This window comes from Myotis davidii, unplaced genomic scaffold (assembly GCF_000327345.1).
Source record: "Myotis davidii unplaced genomic scaffold, ASM32734v1 scaffold513, whole genome shotgun sequence".
Classification (NCBI taxonomy): domain Eukaryota; kingdom Metazoa; phylum Chordata; class Mammalia; order Chiroptera; family Vespertilionidae; genus Myotis; species Myotis davidii.
In genome coordinates, this window is record NW_006284436.1 from 1,541,655 (window position 1) to 1,554,382 (window position 12,728).

Genomic DNA, 12,728 nt, shown 5'->3' on the forward strand with positions numbered 1-12,728 from the left:
ACATTGTGAGAAATGAACCTGTGTCTTACGATCAGCTTGTCATAGTTTAATTGGTGCCTCGGGGGGTACCTTAGAGTGAAGAAATATGATCATTTTAGAATTTGAAGTCTGATATGAAGGGGGAGAAACTTGGTGAGGAGACCTTGCTCTCACATATCATGTGTATTATTGCGTGCGCAGGTTTTTGAAATACGGAAATAGGGAAAAGATGGCTCAGGAGCTCAAGTACGGGGACATTGTGGAGAGACACCTCATAGACGGGGATGTGGTGCTGTTCAACCGGCAGCCCTCGTTGCACAAGCTGAGCATCATGGCGCACCTGGTGAGTGCGGTTCTGGTCCTATTTTCTGTGGAGTGGAAATACGCTGTCAACAATGCTAAATTCCAAACTTCTAAAATTAAAATTGCCAGTAATCTCTGATTTTCATAACCTGCTTTTCCTTTCCTCTCACTTTTTAATTTGAGGGAAACTTAAATTTCAAGCTTTTCTTCAATGTTTTTAATATTTATAATGTAATATTCATACACTTAAACAGAGAGGAACTAATTGAAAATTAGTGTGAAAGTGACTAGCATGATTTCACTTGCAAACTAAAATATATACATATATATGTGCACAAACTTATGTAAAATAGATATAAAAAATTGACTTTTGATTTAACTTAGCATATTAACTAAGAAACTAAAATGCTTAAAATATTTTTCTTTGCAGTAGTCCTCCAACTAAGACCCTAAACCATATTTTTTTGGTGATTCCGTTTTTGCAACAGCAGCAGTTTCTTTTTCTGGAAATTTAAAATGGAAATGAGGTGCAACTTTAATTTGTTAAATATTCATTAATTCTCCCATCTTCAAAGCCATTGAACCATGAGCATTTGTAAACAGTGTTTAAACAAGCTCTGAAAGTCGGGTTTTTCTGGATTCCATTTTTCAGTAGTTTGTGAATATATTGCCTAACAGTGAAATACCAAAGCAGCAGTTTATGATTAATGAGGATATGATTATGGGATCTAGGGGAAACAGAAGCCTTCCTTTTCTAGAAGCTTCTGCTTAGCTTTGGAACATTTTTTTAAAAGAAATTTTTAAATATTTAAAGAATACTGTTGTGAACTCTCATATTCCCATCCTCTTTATGTAGTTTTCTTGATTTGGCCTCACTTGTATATCTTCCTCTTTTCTTTGATGAACCCAGATGCCATGTCTTTTTCCATGTGTATTCAGTTTACTGTGTAAGGCACACATAGTAACCACAGTGCCACTGTCACACCTCACAAAACGAACAGTCACTCTTTGTCAGTGTCTAGTGCCCAGTTCACAGTCAGATTCCCTAAACAAACTAAAAACTTGCAGCTAGTTTGTTCGGATCAGGATGCAGAGTCTACATATTACATTTGGATGATACGTATCTAAGGTCTCTGTTGATCTGGAACAGTCCTCCCTCCTTTTTTAAGTTGTAATGTCATTGTTGGAAAAACCGTGTTATTTGTCTTAGAGAATGTCCCATGCTCTCAGTTTGTATAGGTATGGAGTTAAGTGTTTCTTCATTCTTCCTGTATTTCTGTAAACTGGAAATTAGCTCCCAAGACGTGATCAGATGCAGGTTCAACTTTTTGACAAGAATGACTGTGGGTGGTGCCGGCTACTTTCAAGAGGGCTTATTTGAAGAGGCACATGTTATCTGAATGTCCCATTCTTACTTAAGCTGAAAAGTTTAAGGATTCATCTGATGTCTTCTTTTAAGGCTCCTCATCAACCTTTCTGCTAATAGTTTTGTTCATTTATGATCATTGCCTACATTATTTCATTAGGGCTGCAAAATGGTGAAATTAATCACTTATTTCACATTTACTACAAAGGATTCTTGTACTAAAAAAGTAGAGCTATCTGCTTGTCTAGAAATACAATTCATAAAGGAAAAGCAGCCCAAATACCTAATTCTTTTTCCTTTATTTTCAGTTTAGGAAGTAAAATGTTGGTGCTCAGTTACTTCCCATTCGGTTGGTTTAGATTCTTTATTTGCTTATTTTGGATTTCTCTTCCTTCATTGTCATTATAAACTCATCGGTTTATGTAGTCTGTATTTTTAATTAACTGCCATAAATTTTACTGATATCAAACTGTGATGTCATGGGCCGGGGGCCTTCATGTGGCTCCAGTGCTGGTGTTTGCCTCCAGGGGTAAAACAAGTTCCCACATTGGCCATGGTGAGTGAGTCCACAGGTGAGTGAGTCACTCGAGAGAACACACTAGAGATTTATTTTCTTAATCTACATTTTCTGGTTTTCCATGAAACCATCCTCCTATATAATAAAGAGGTAATATGCTAATTAGACCAAACAGCAGAATGACCATCCAGGAGACCTTCCAGACGAAGCCAGGGCTGTGAGGACCGAGTCCTTTGCACAAATTTTGTGCATCTGGCCTCTAGTTTTTTAATAACTAAGAAGCTTTTGGATCATTGACTAAGCCCTCCTCTTGTTTTGTGTTCCACAGGCCAGGGTCAAGCCCCATCGGACCTTCAGATTTAACGAGTGTGTGTGTACACCCTACAATGCAGATTTTGATGGCGATGAGATGAATCTTCATCTTCCACAAACAGAAGAAGCTAAAGCAGAGGCCCTTGTTCTAATGGGGGTACGTAGAGTGGGGCGGCCCCGCTTGTAGCTCCATGAGGGTAGGAAAAGGGATCGGGCCCTGTTGGGAAACACCTTCTAGTATGTGAGTTGGTGTCTGTGATAGGGGTTTATTGGGGGGAGGTGATGTTTCCTGACCTATAATGTTGGTTCCTGAGAGGAAATGTGTATATGAGCACCATTTATGAAAAGATGAGAGAGCGTAGCAATCAGCTGTTGGGTATCATGGGAAAAGATGGTTCTGCATACATGGATTTTCTAGTAGCTAAAGATTCTTTAAGCACCAATATATTCTATTGAACATTCTGAATGGAAACCTTCCCAAAATGTAGCAATACTTCCTTGTCTTCTGGAGGGCACACTAAACAGTTGTTTTTGTAATGACTCGTATCACCATTTTATTATTAACGGGTAAGGAGTGCCCATTGGGTGCCAGGGGAGGCCGGTGATGAGTGAGGCCGGTGCCTGGTCCTGAGGAGTCACAGTTGGGCTCTAACTCTTGCGCTGTGTGTGCTGTTCGCTCCTGAACCCGCCAGGCCCGGGTGCCTGCTGGGTAGGCTCTTCCCTCCTAAGCTGAATGGTCCTGTTGGATTTTCAGAACTTAGGTCTTTCTTTTTTCTAGTATCCTAGTTTTCTGTATTATGAACTGATGTATCTTGTAGTGTTAAGTGTTCCTTCCTCCAAAAATACTATTTCTGATATGATTCTGCTAATCTATTTTCGTTTATGGTGTTAGTGTTGATTCTCAAGTGAAGGCGATTAGTTTCTACAAGCAGATCTATTAAATATTTAAGTCCATGTGGATTTGGTGGGACAGCAAGCAGGGGCTACATTCGTAGCCTTTGCTGGAGTTCTTCATGGCAGGAGTTGACATATCTTTTTGTGTTTTTTAAAATGTTTTTTTTTATTTTTAGAGAGAGGTCAGGAGAGGGATAGATAGAGAGGTAGAAACATCGATGAGAGAGAAACATCATTGATTGGCTGCCTCCTGCATGCCCCCTACTGGGAATCAAACCTGCAAACCCAGGCATGTGCCCTGACTGGGAATCGATCCAGCTCAACCATGCAGCCACTCTAGCTGGGTGATATATCTTTTCTAATAAATGAAATATTTAATTTATCATAAGTTGTTTATACATGTTTAAATTATCCTTTGGAGAATTAAATAATTCTGAGAAATTTATGTGCTAAAATAGACTGAAGTCTTCAACTTTTTTGAAACATTGATTCCTATTTATTCAAACATTCTAGCAAAGTAATGGGAGTTATTTAAATAAGGTAGAGTTTCTACACATCACAGCTTTCTTTATTTCCACCTCTTTAATCAGTTTGTTCCTTATCCATGAATGTAGATGGTTGTTGTCATGGTTAAATAGCCTTTCTTTTCCTTTTTTCTGCTTAACGTATTATATATTTTTTTTATTCTTTAATTTTTTTTATTTTTTTATTTTTAATTTTTTTTAAATTTTTTTTATTTACTAGAGGCCCACTGCATGAAATTCATGCACAGGGGCAGGGGGTGTCCCTCAGCCCGGCCTGCACCCTCTCCAAGCCAGGAACCCTGCGGGATGGTGCAAATGGTAAGAGTTCCTTCCTTTTTAGAGCAGCATAGTATTCCATCGTGTAGATGTACCACAGTTTTCTAATCCATTCATCTACTGATGGGCACTTAGGCTGTTTGCAGCTCTTAGCTATGGGGAATTGTGCTGCTATGAACATAGGGGTGCATATATCCTTTCTGTTTGGTGTTTCTGGTTTCTTAACGTATTATAAATACCAACTTGCTGTAGAGTCCTCGTGATTGATCATAATGGCTTTACAGCATTTCACCACGTTAGCACACCATGACTCATCTTCCCTCTGGTGTTAAAAATTTAAGGTGCTTTTCTTATTTTGTTTTGAGAGTTAGTCCCTCAAGGGTCTTCTTTGTGCATTTAGAGTCTTCTTTTGAATTATTTCTCTGGACTCCTCGGCCTATCAAAAAGATTTAGTTGGTGCTGATTGAACACGACTGTGTGCCAAGCACTCTTCTAGGCACATAGCAGTGAGTGGGGGAGTCAAGTTCTTGCTTTCCTTCCTATTTGAATGGGGAGAGGTACAGAATAACAAATATAAAATGTCAGATGGTTATAAGTGCTAGGAAGAAAAGGATCAGGCAGGGTAAGGACGAAAGAGCATGAAGGTGGTCTGTTTTAGGATAGTCTGGGAGGACCACTAGAACAGTAACATGAACCAGGTTCTGAAAGAAGTGAGAGAATGATCAGTGGGTCTGTCAGGGAAAGAATAATTCAGCAGAAGAGCAGCAGCCGCAAAGGTACAATCACACTTGGGGAAACAAGAACATGGCCTGTTTTCTCCTGTGCCTCAGTGTCTGTAGCAATGGTGATGAGGGCTGTGTTGGGAATTGGTGGTTGATAACGAGAGGACAGGATGGTTGATGGGTGCATGGTTGGTGGAGGATGGATAGCCGTGAATGAGTTCTTGTTCTGCGCTCCTATAGTCAAAGGGTGAATAGGTCAGTACAGTCATTCTTCCTGACTGGCACTCTCATTTCTAGGAACCTCTCCAGAGGAAGTAATTAGACTTGCAAATTATTTGCAATCACAGAACACAAGCAGTGCCCAGAAAAGAAATTGGTTTTGTTAAATTGTGTCACATCCATACAATGAAACCCTTTGTGTTCTCTTAAAAATGATGACATAGTTGTATGCATAGTTGTTTGATAAGTAGTTGCCTATATGTTTGTAAAAATGTTTATAGCAAAAAGTTGGAAGGGTTATATGCAAAGTCTTAAAACAGTAGATGCTTTTGCTTGGCAGTTCGACACATTGAGTTTTGATGTTTTTATGGTCTATGTTTTTAGATTTTTTAATAATGGATATATCTTATTTTTATAATTAAAAAGTAATGTTACTAGTGATAATAGTTATCAGCCTGCAGCCAGTTAAACTTTGCCATCGACTCTGCTATTATAGATCCTTTTTGTTAGACATTTTGTTATAACAACGTATTTCATTGGTTAAAAATGAAATCACTAAAACGCAGGCTTCAAGAATATTGGGTAGAAGAATCCATAGTTATTATTTGGACAAATCCCTCAGTTTCTGTGAGAAAGTTGTCTACTGCAGCGGTCGCCAGCCTTTTGGACCTCATGGACCACGAGTGGTCCGTGGACCATGGGTTGGCAACTGCTGATCTACTGCACTGACTCAGCAGTCCTGTCTCCTGGAGCAGGTGGGGCTCTAGCTTAAATGTGGCCCAAATTGCCTAGGAAACTTCTCCAAAATGTGCACATATGGGCTTGCGCACCCTACTCCCACCCAGACCACTTGCTGTCCACCCCAGAGAAATTCTCTTAACCAGAAGTGAGCAGCTGTCTCCTGCCCCGGTGCGGATCACTGCTCTGGGTAGTGGCTCAGAAGAAGGCAGGCAAGGTCTCTGCCTTGGAGGGCCTTTCACTGTGGGTGAGGAGGCCCAGAATGCCTGCAAGTGCGCACGAGCACCTCCGCATCAAGTTACTCACAGTGCACTCTGACCCAGAACCTTCTGTAAACCTACCCATGTGTTGGACAACAGCTTCCTTTTTTGCCCAATGCAGCACTCATTGAATTTTAGTTAAATCTTGTTGCTGAGTTGTTTATTGTTAGAACTTTTTGTCTCAAGAGAAATTGAACAGTTCTGCCATCATTGTGAAGAAGTGTGGAATTGATTCACTTCAAAGATGACACAGTACTACTCGTTCGTAGAAGTGAATTTCTTTGGAGAAGTGCATTTATTAAAAGCAATAAAGTCTTGGATGGTAGAGTTCTGTACAGGAATCTGAAACAACTTAACTCGGTGTTTTACTAATTTAGTGCTGATAGGAACCTCTGAGGTCTGCCTTGCTGGTATTTCTTCTCTCTGCTCGACAGATGAGGAACTGGAAATTAGTGACAAAGCTGGGATTAAGGCCCCTGGCTTCGATTTCTCAGCCTTGGCATGCAGATCTTCGGACTGCATCATGCCTCCAAGGATGGCTAACCTACTGTATCCATTTTTCCTTCAGACTAAAGCAAATCTTGTAACTCCAAGGAATGGAGAACCACTAATTGCTGCTATTCAGGATTTTCTAACAGGTGGGTTTGTGAAATCACTTAAAAGGAAACTGTGGAACAATGGTTCTCATTCACAATGGTTTTATATGAGAACTTGCAAAGCTATTTAATTGCCTGTGTTTCATTCTGTTGTTTGTTTACTAAGTTTAACTGTGAACTTATTTTTGAGATGTTTTGTATTGATTGATTGTTCATTGAATCAACAAGCATTTGTTGAGCTCCTGCATAGACCAAACATGTTTCTAAGCCCTGGGGATACAGCAGTGAGTAAATCAAACTCCTTTTACTCATGGAGCCTAAATTCTAGCTGGAGGGGGAGAGCCAGTAAGCAGCTGTATGTTTTGTCACTTTTTAAGTAATAGTCCATATTTATTTTTAATATATTTTTATTGATTTCAGAGAGGAAGGGAGAGAGAGAGAGAGAGAGAGAGAAACATCAGTAGGAGATGCTGGTAGGAATCTCAACTTTAAAATTGAAATGTCATTTTCTCACAGTTTCATTCCTTTATGTGTGTGTGTGTTTAACACTTTTAGGTGCCTATCTCCTTACTCTTAAGGACACTTTCTTTGACCGAGCCAAGGCATGCCAAATCATTGCTTCAATACTGGTGGGCAAGGATGAGAAAATTAAAGTTCGTCTCCCGCCTCCTACAATATTGAAGGTTTGTGCAGGAGCTGTGTGCGTATGTACACAGGGATATGTGTGTGTGTGTGTGTGTGCGCGTGTCCATCCCCATATGTCCATATGGATGTACCTGTGCCGATGCTGGGTTTGCATGTGATCGCTGTAGTCTTGTCTTATTTACATGAAAGGTGGTCCAGATCAGGCTTGGCCAGTTGATGCTCTGCCTTCCTTTCCTCCTCCAGCCAGTCACCCTGTGGACAGGAAAGCAGATCTTCAGTGTCATCCTCAGACCTAGTGATGACAATCCAGTGAGGGCTAACCTTCGAACCAAGGGCAAGCAGTACTGTGGCAAAGGAGAAGACCTCTGTATCAATGATTCCTGTGAGTTAAAGCAAACGGGGGAAGAGGGGTCAGAAAAGCAAATTAAGTGTTTCTCTAAGGCCTTAGACTGAGGCAGGAAATTTGTTCTTCAGGGAAATGTAGCTGATGATTCTCCTCTCAGATGTGATTTTCTTGTGGTTTTTTTTAATATGTTTTTACTGATTTCAGACAGGAAAGGAAAGAGGGAGAGAGAAACTTCAGTGATGAGAGAGAATCATTGATTGGCTGCCTCCTGCACACTTCCCACTGGGGATCGAGCCCGCAACCTGGGGATGTGCCCTACTGGGATTGAACCGTAACCTCCTGGTTTCCAGGTCAATGCTCAACCACTGAGCCATGCTGGCCGGGCTCAGATGTGATTTTCTATTTCTCTAAGGTAGAGATCCTGTAGATACATGGGCCAGTGATTAGAATGTTTTTCACCACGTGCATTTTGTCTTAAGTGACTGGTTTCTGCCCTTTTTTTGGTCTTAATTAAATTTATTGAGCTGACATTGATTTAGTTTCTGTCATTTAATGCAGTTTCATTTATTCTGCCTCTTGTTTTTTTGTTGTTTTTTTCATCAACCAGAGTCGCATTACTTAAGGCATCTAATTTCTTATTTTATGTCCAAAAAATGTGTTCATTGACTAAAAGTATGACTAAAACGTATAACAAAAAATATGAAGTTTTTTCCCTGCCTCACCTGGTTAGTGAATTTTCTGATAACATGAAGAACAGATGTTAACAGTGAGATTGATGTAAGTGCAAGCCAACTGAATCATGTAGACGAATGCAGCTCAGAGTCTGGTCTACAGACCAGTGCCATCGAGCCGGCGTTTCCTTTCTGGCATGAGCTCCTTAGTTTATCTTAGGCTGCTAACAAGAATGGGCTTTGCTAGCAAGGCCTTGTGACAGGAAATGGATCTATAGGACTCTGTGGAGTCTCCCTGAAGGTCAAGGTTTCTGCTGTCTTGTAATGAAGGTGAAATGTTTTGTAGAGCATTGGTTTTTCTCAGATTTATAATCATTACTTGGAAAATATGCTCCCAGGATTTTTAGATATTTTGGCTTGTTGTTTTATTTTGGTTTTTATTGTTTTTTAAAGCATCATGGTATTTATTTATTTATTTTAATCCTCACCCGAAGATATTTTTTCATTGATTGTTTTTAGAGAGTAGAATGGATGGGGAGAGACACAGAGAGAAACATTGATGTTAGAGAGACACATTGATTGGTTGCCCCCCAACTAGGGCTGGGGATCGAGCCTGCCATTTAATGCAATTTCTTTTATTCTGCCTCTTTTGTTTTTTGGGTATGTACCCTTGACCCGAATTAAACCCGGGACCCTCCCTTCAGTCTGTGGGCCGACGCTCTATCCACTGAGCAAAACCAGCTAGGGCTAGCTTGATGTTTTAGATTGTGTTTTGTTTATTTCTAGATGAGAATTTCACTTCTTTTGGTTACATAAGCTCTTCACAATGGTGCCCTATTAGTTTCCAATATCTTAGACCAGTGGTCGGTAAACTGCAGCCCCTTGAGTGCAGCTCTTCCACAAAATACCACATGTGGGCGTGCACATACAGTGCGATTGAAACTTCGTGGCCACACTCAAGGGGCCAAAGAGCTGCGTGTGGCTCGCGAGCCGCAGTTTGCCGACCACTGTCTTAGATGAACAACACAGTGCTCTACACTTTGGTTAAAAGAACTTTGCTATACACGATGTCATTGATGCCCAAAATATTCCCATGACATAGAGATGGCAAGTGCTTGATGTTGTCTTTCACAGTTCACAGATGAAGAGAATGAGGGCTAACTCGTATATTTCAGAGTTAGGACTATAAGGTAACTAATTGGGCCTTTAATGCTTCTTAAAAGACACTAGATTTCTCTTTTTGAGGAGAATTTCTATTTGCTCTGCTTTAACTTTAAATATGGAAACAAGTTTTCTCAACTACCTTCAATGCTTTTTGGAATGAAGAAAGGTGTATTAATTACCTGTTTAAATGCATAGTCACTGTTATCCTTGCAGATGTCACTATCCAGAATAGTGAGCTGATGAGTGGCAGCATGGACAAAGGAACACTGGGATCAGGATCCAAGAACAATATTTTTTACATTTTGCTGCGAGACTGGGGACAGAATGAAGCTGCTGATGCCATGTCAAGGCTTGCCAGGCTGGCTCCTGTCTACCTTTGTGAGTATCTCAGTATCCTCCTTTTAATGCAATATTTGCTGGGTTTAGGGGTTTCTTCTGCTATTGTTTCATCCCCCCCTCTCACCCCACACACATACGCTTATCTATTCCAAGCTAAACATTATGCTTTCCTCAGTGAAATGAGTGTAATACTGACTAATTGGGCTGCACATTTGCGTTGCTTTGCAGTCTCTTCTCAAATCTATAAGGGCTCCCTGTTGCCTACCAGATAGGATTGTGTTACATGAAGAGCCTTTTGAGGGCTGCTTCCAAGGTTCCTATGCATTCACTGTACCCTCTGGGCCTTCCATGATTCAGCCCTACCAGATTTTTCAGTATTTCCCTACTACCCTGGCACTGCTCTATTTCCTGTGTTTGCTCATGTTTTGAGCTTGCCATGAGTCAAGAGATCTTTACTGCCCCCAAACATCCTTAGTCTACTCTTAACTTGATTGATTCATTGGCTGGGTATAGAATTGTCCATTGAAAATTATTTAACTTTAGAATTCTGAGGATATTGCTCTATTCTGTTCTAGCTGCCTGCATTGCTATTAAAGTGTTATTTCCATTCTTATATCCAAATTTTTGTATTGAATTGTGTTTATATTCTGGAAACTTTAAGAATTCTCTCTTTGGTTTTGGCATTCTGAAAGTTCACAATGGTACATCTTTGGTATGGGTATTTTACCATTCATTGTGCCGAGCACTCTGTAAGTTCTCTTAGTCTACAATTATTTGTCCTTCAGTTCTGGAAATTTTCTTGGATTACTAGAGGCTTGATGCATGAAATTCGTGCAAGGGACTCAGCCCTTACAGCTCTGGCTTTGTCCAGAAGGTCATCTGGAAGGATGTCCGGAAGGTCGTTCAGCTGTCTGGTCTAATTAGCATATTACGCTTTTATTATTATAGATTTTTCTGGTAATATTCTTTCCTTTACTTCCTCGTTCTTTCTTTTTGGCATTTCTATTAATTGCCTACTAGAGCTCCTGGATTGACTCTCTCTCTGATTTAATCATTTCCTTGTTTATTTTTGTTTCTGATTTCATATTTCTTTTAACACGCCTATTGATATAAACATATTTTTCACTATCATATATTTAATTTCCAACCACTGTTTTTATCCTCAGGTAGTTCTTTCCTTTTTTCTTTTTTTAAAATATGTTTTTATTGATTTTTTAAATTTTTTTTTTTTTAGAGAGAAAGGGAGAGAGAGAGAGAGATAGGAACATTGATGAGAGAGAAAAATCATTGATCAGCTGCCTCCTGCATGCCTCCTACTGGGGATCGAGACCACAACCCTGACATGTACCCTGGCATATGCCCTCACCAGGAATCAAACTGGTGGCCTCTTGATTCCTGGGTTGATACTCAACCACTGAGCTACACTGGCCAGGCTCCTTTTTTCTTAAGGCTTCCTTTTCTTTTATTTTAATCCTCACTCGATATTTTTTCCATTGCTTTTTAGAGAGAGTGGAATGGAGAGGGAGAGACAGAGAGAAACACCTGATGTAAGAGAGACACATCAATTGGTTCCTCTGGCATGTCCCCAACCAGGGCCAGGAGCCTGCAACCAAGGTACGGGCTCTTGACGGACTCGAGCCCGGGACCCTTCAATCTGCAGGCTGATGTTCTATCCATCGAGCCAAACAGGCTAGGGCAAGGCTTTCTATTCTTGCTCCCCAGATATATCCTCTCTATCACTGTGAGAGAAAATTACTCAGTTTTATTTTATTTGCTCCCTGAATATCCTTTTAGTTTCTTTTTTCTGTGTGTTTGTTGTCCTCTGTCTTTCATGGTAATGAGGTTCCTCAAATATCTGGTTCCCTGGCTGTCATTCATATTTTATGAGTGAGGCACAAAAACACTGATTGGAAATGGAGCTGATTGGCTGATAGATCTCTCAGTTTATTAATTGAGCTGGAAACCAGCTTTTTGATTGAGGAACTGCCCAATATCCCTATTAGTCATGTTTTCCTCTAGAGAGACTTGGTTTCTCCAGAGACGTCTTTCAATCTCAACCTCCTTCCCTAGGATGGAGACCTGGCTGCTGGGATTCTGGGAGCTGGGCAGGGAAAGGGGCTAAGGAACCTTCGCCGTAGAATATGAAGACCTTCCCTCAGTGCCTGATTGGCAGTCAGCCCCATCTGTCTGCACCTAGTATCCCCCAATCCAGACTCTTTCTACTTGCATTTTTTTGGGTAGTAAACTCCCATCTCCCACAGGGACAAGGCCCCGGGCCTGTTTTTTGTGCAGACTTGACACTGGGTTTCTCTGTTTCCAACACATATACCAGCTCTAGCATCTGCAGAGCCTGGTGACCTAGTTTCTGAGCCTTTCCATTGGCCCTCATTTCCATAGCCACTTGTAGGCATCTTACTCCCAACCTCTCATCTGCTCACTTTCAATATCTATGGGGCTAGGGTTATTGATAGTGCATACCGTATTTGCCGGCGTATAAGACGATTTTTTGGCTCTGAAAAATATGCCTCCAAGTGGGGGGTCGTCTTATACGCCAGGTACACTTCAGATAGACTGCCCATAGTGCTTGCCCCGTGCCATAGTGGCCTCCTGATGCCCGGCCACTTCATTCCACATACCGTTCAGGCATCAGCAGCGCTGCTGGGTGTATGCTCGGCTGTTATGCGATTTTGCTGTTATGCGATTTTACCACACTCGCAAAATCGCACACAGCCGACCATACACCCAGTATGATAGCGCAAAATCGCGAATCGCGATACCATACTGGGTGTATGGTTGGCTGTGTGCGATTTTGCGAGTGTGGTAAATTCGGGTTACCGTATATTTCTTTACATATGCA

General features: G+C 40.9%; 1 protein-coding gene across 1 annotated transcript in view; it reads left to right on the forward strand.

Moving 5' to 3' along the window:
* POLR3A (polymerase (RNA) III (DNA directed) polypeptide A, 155kDa) overlaps positions 1 to 12,728 on the forward strand; it is a 49,218-nt gene that overhangs the window by 13,009 nt on the left and 23,481 nt on the right. The window contains 6 exon segments of the mRNA XM_006754821.2: positions 105 to 322; positions 2,494 to 2,634; positions 6,679 to 6,748; positions 7,262 to 7,389; positions 7,595 to 7,733; positions 9,746 to 9,910. Of these exon segments, the coding sequence (XP_006754884.1) occupies positions 105 to 322; positions 2,494 to 2,634; positions 6,679 to 6,748; positions 7,262 to 7,389; positions 7,595 to 7,733; positions 9,746 to 9,910 (861 nt within the window).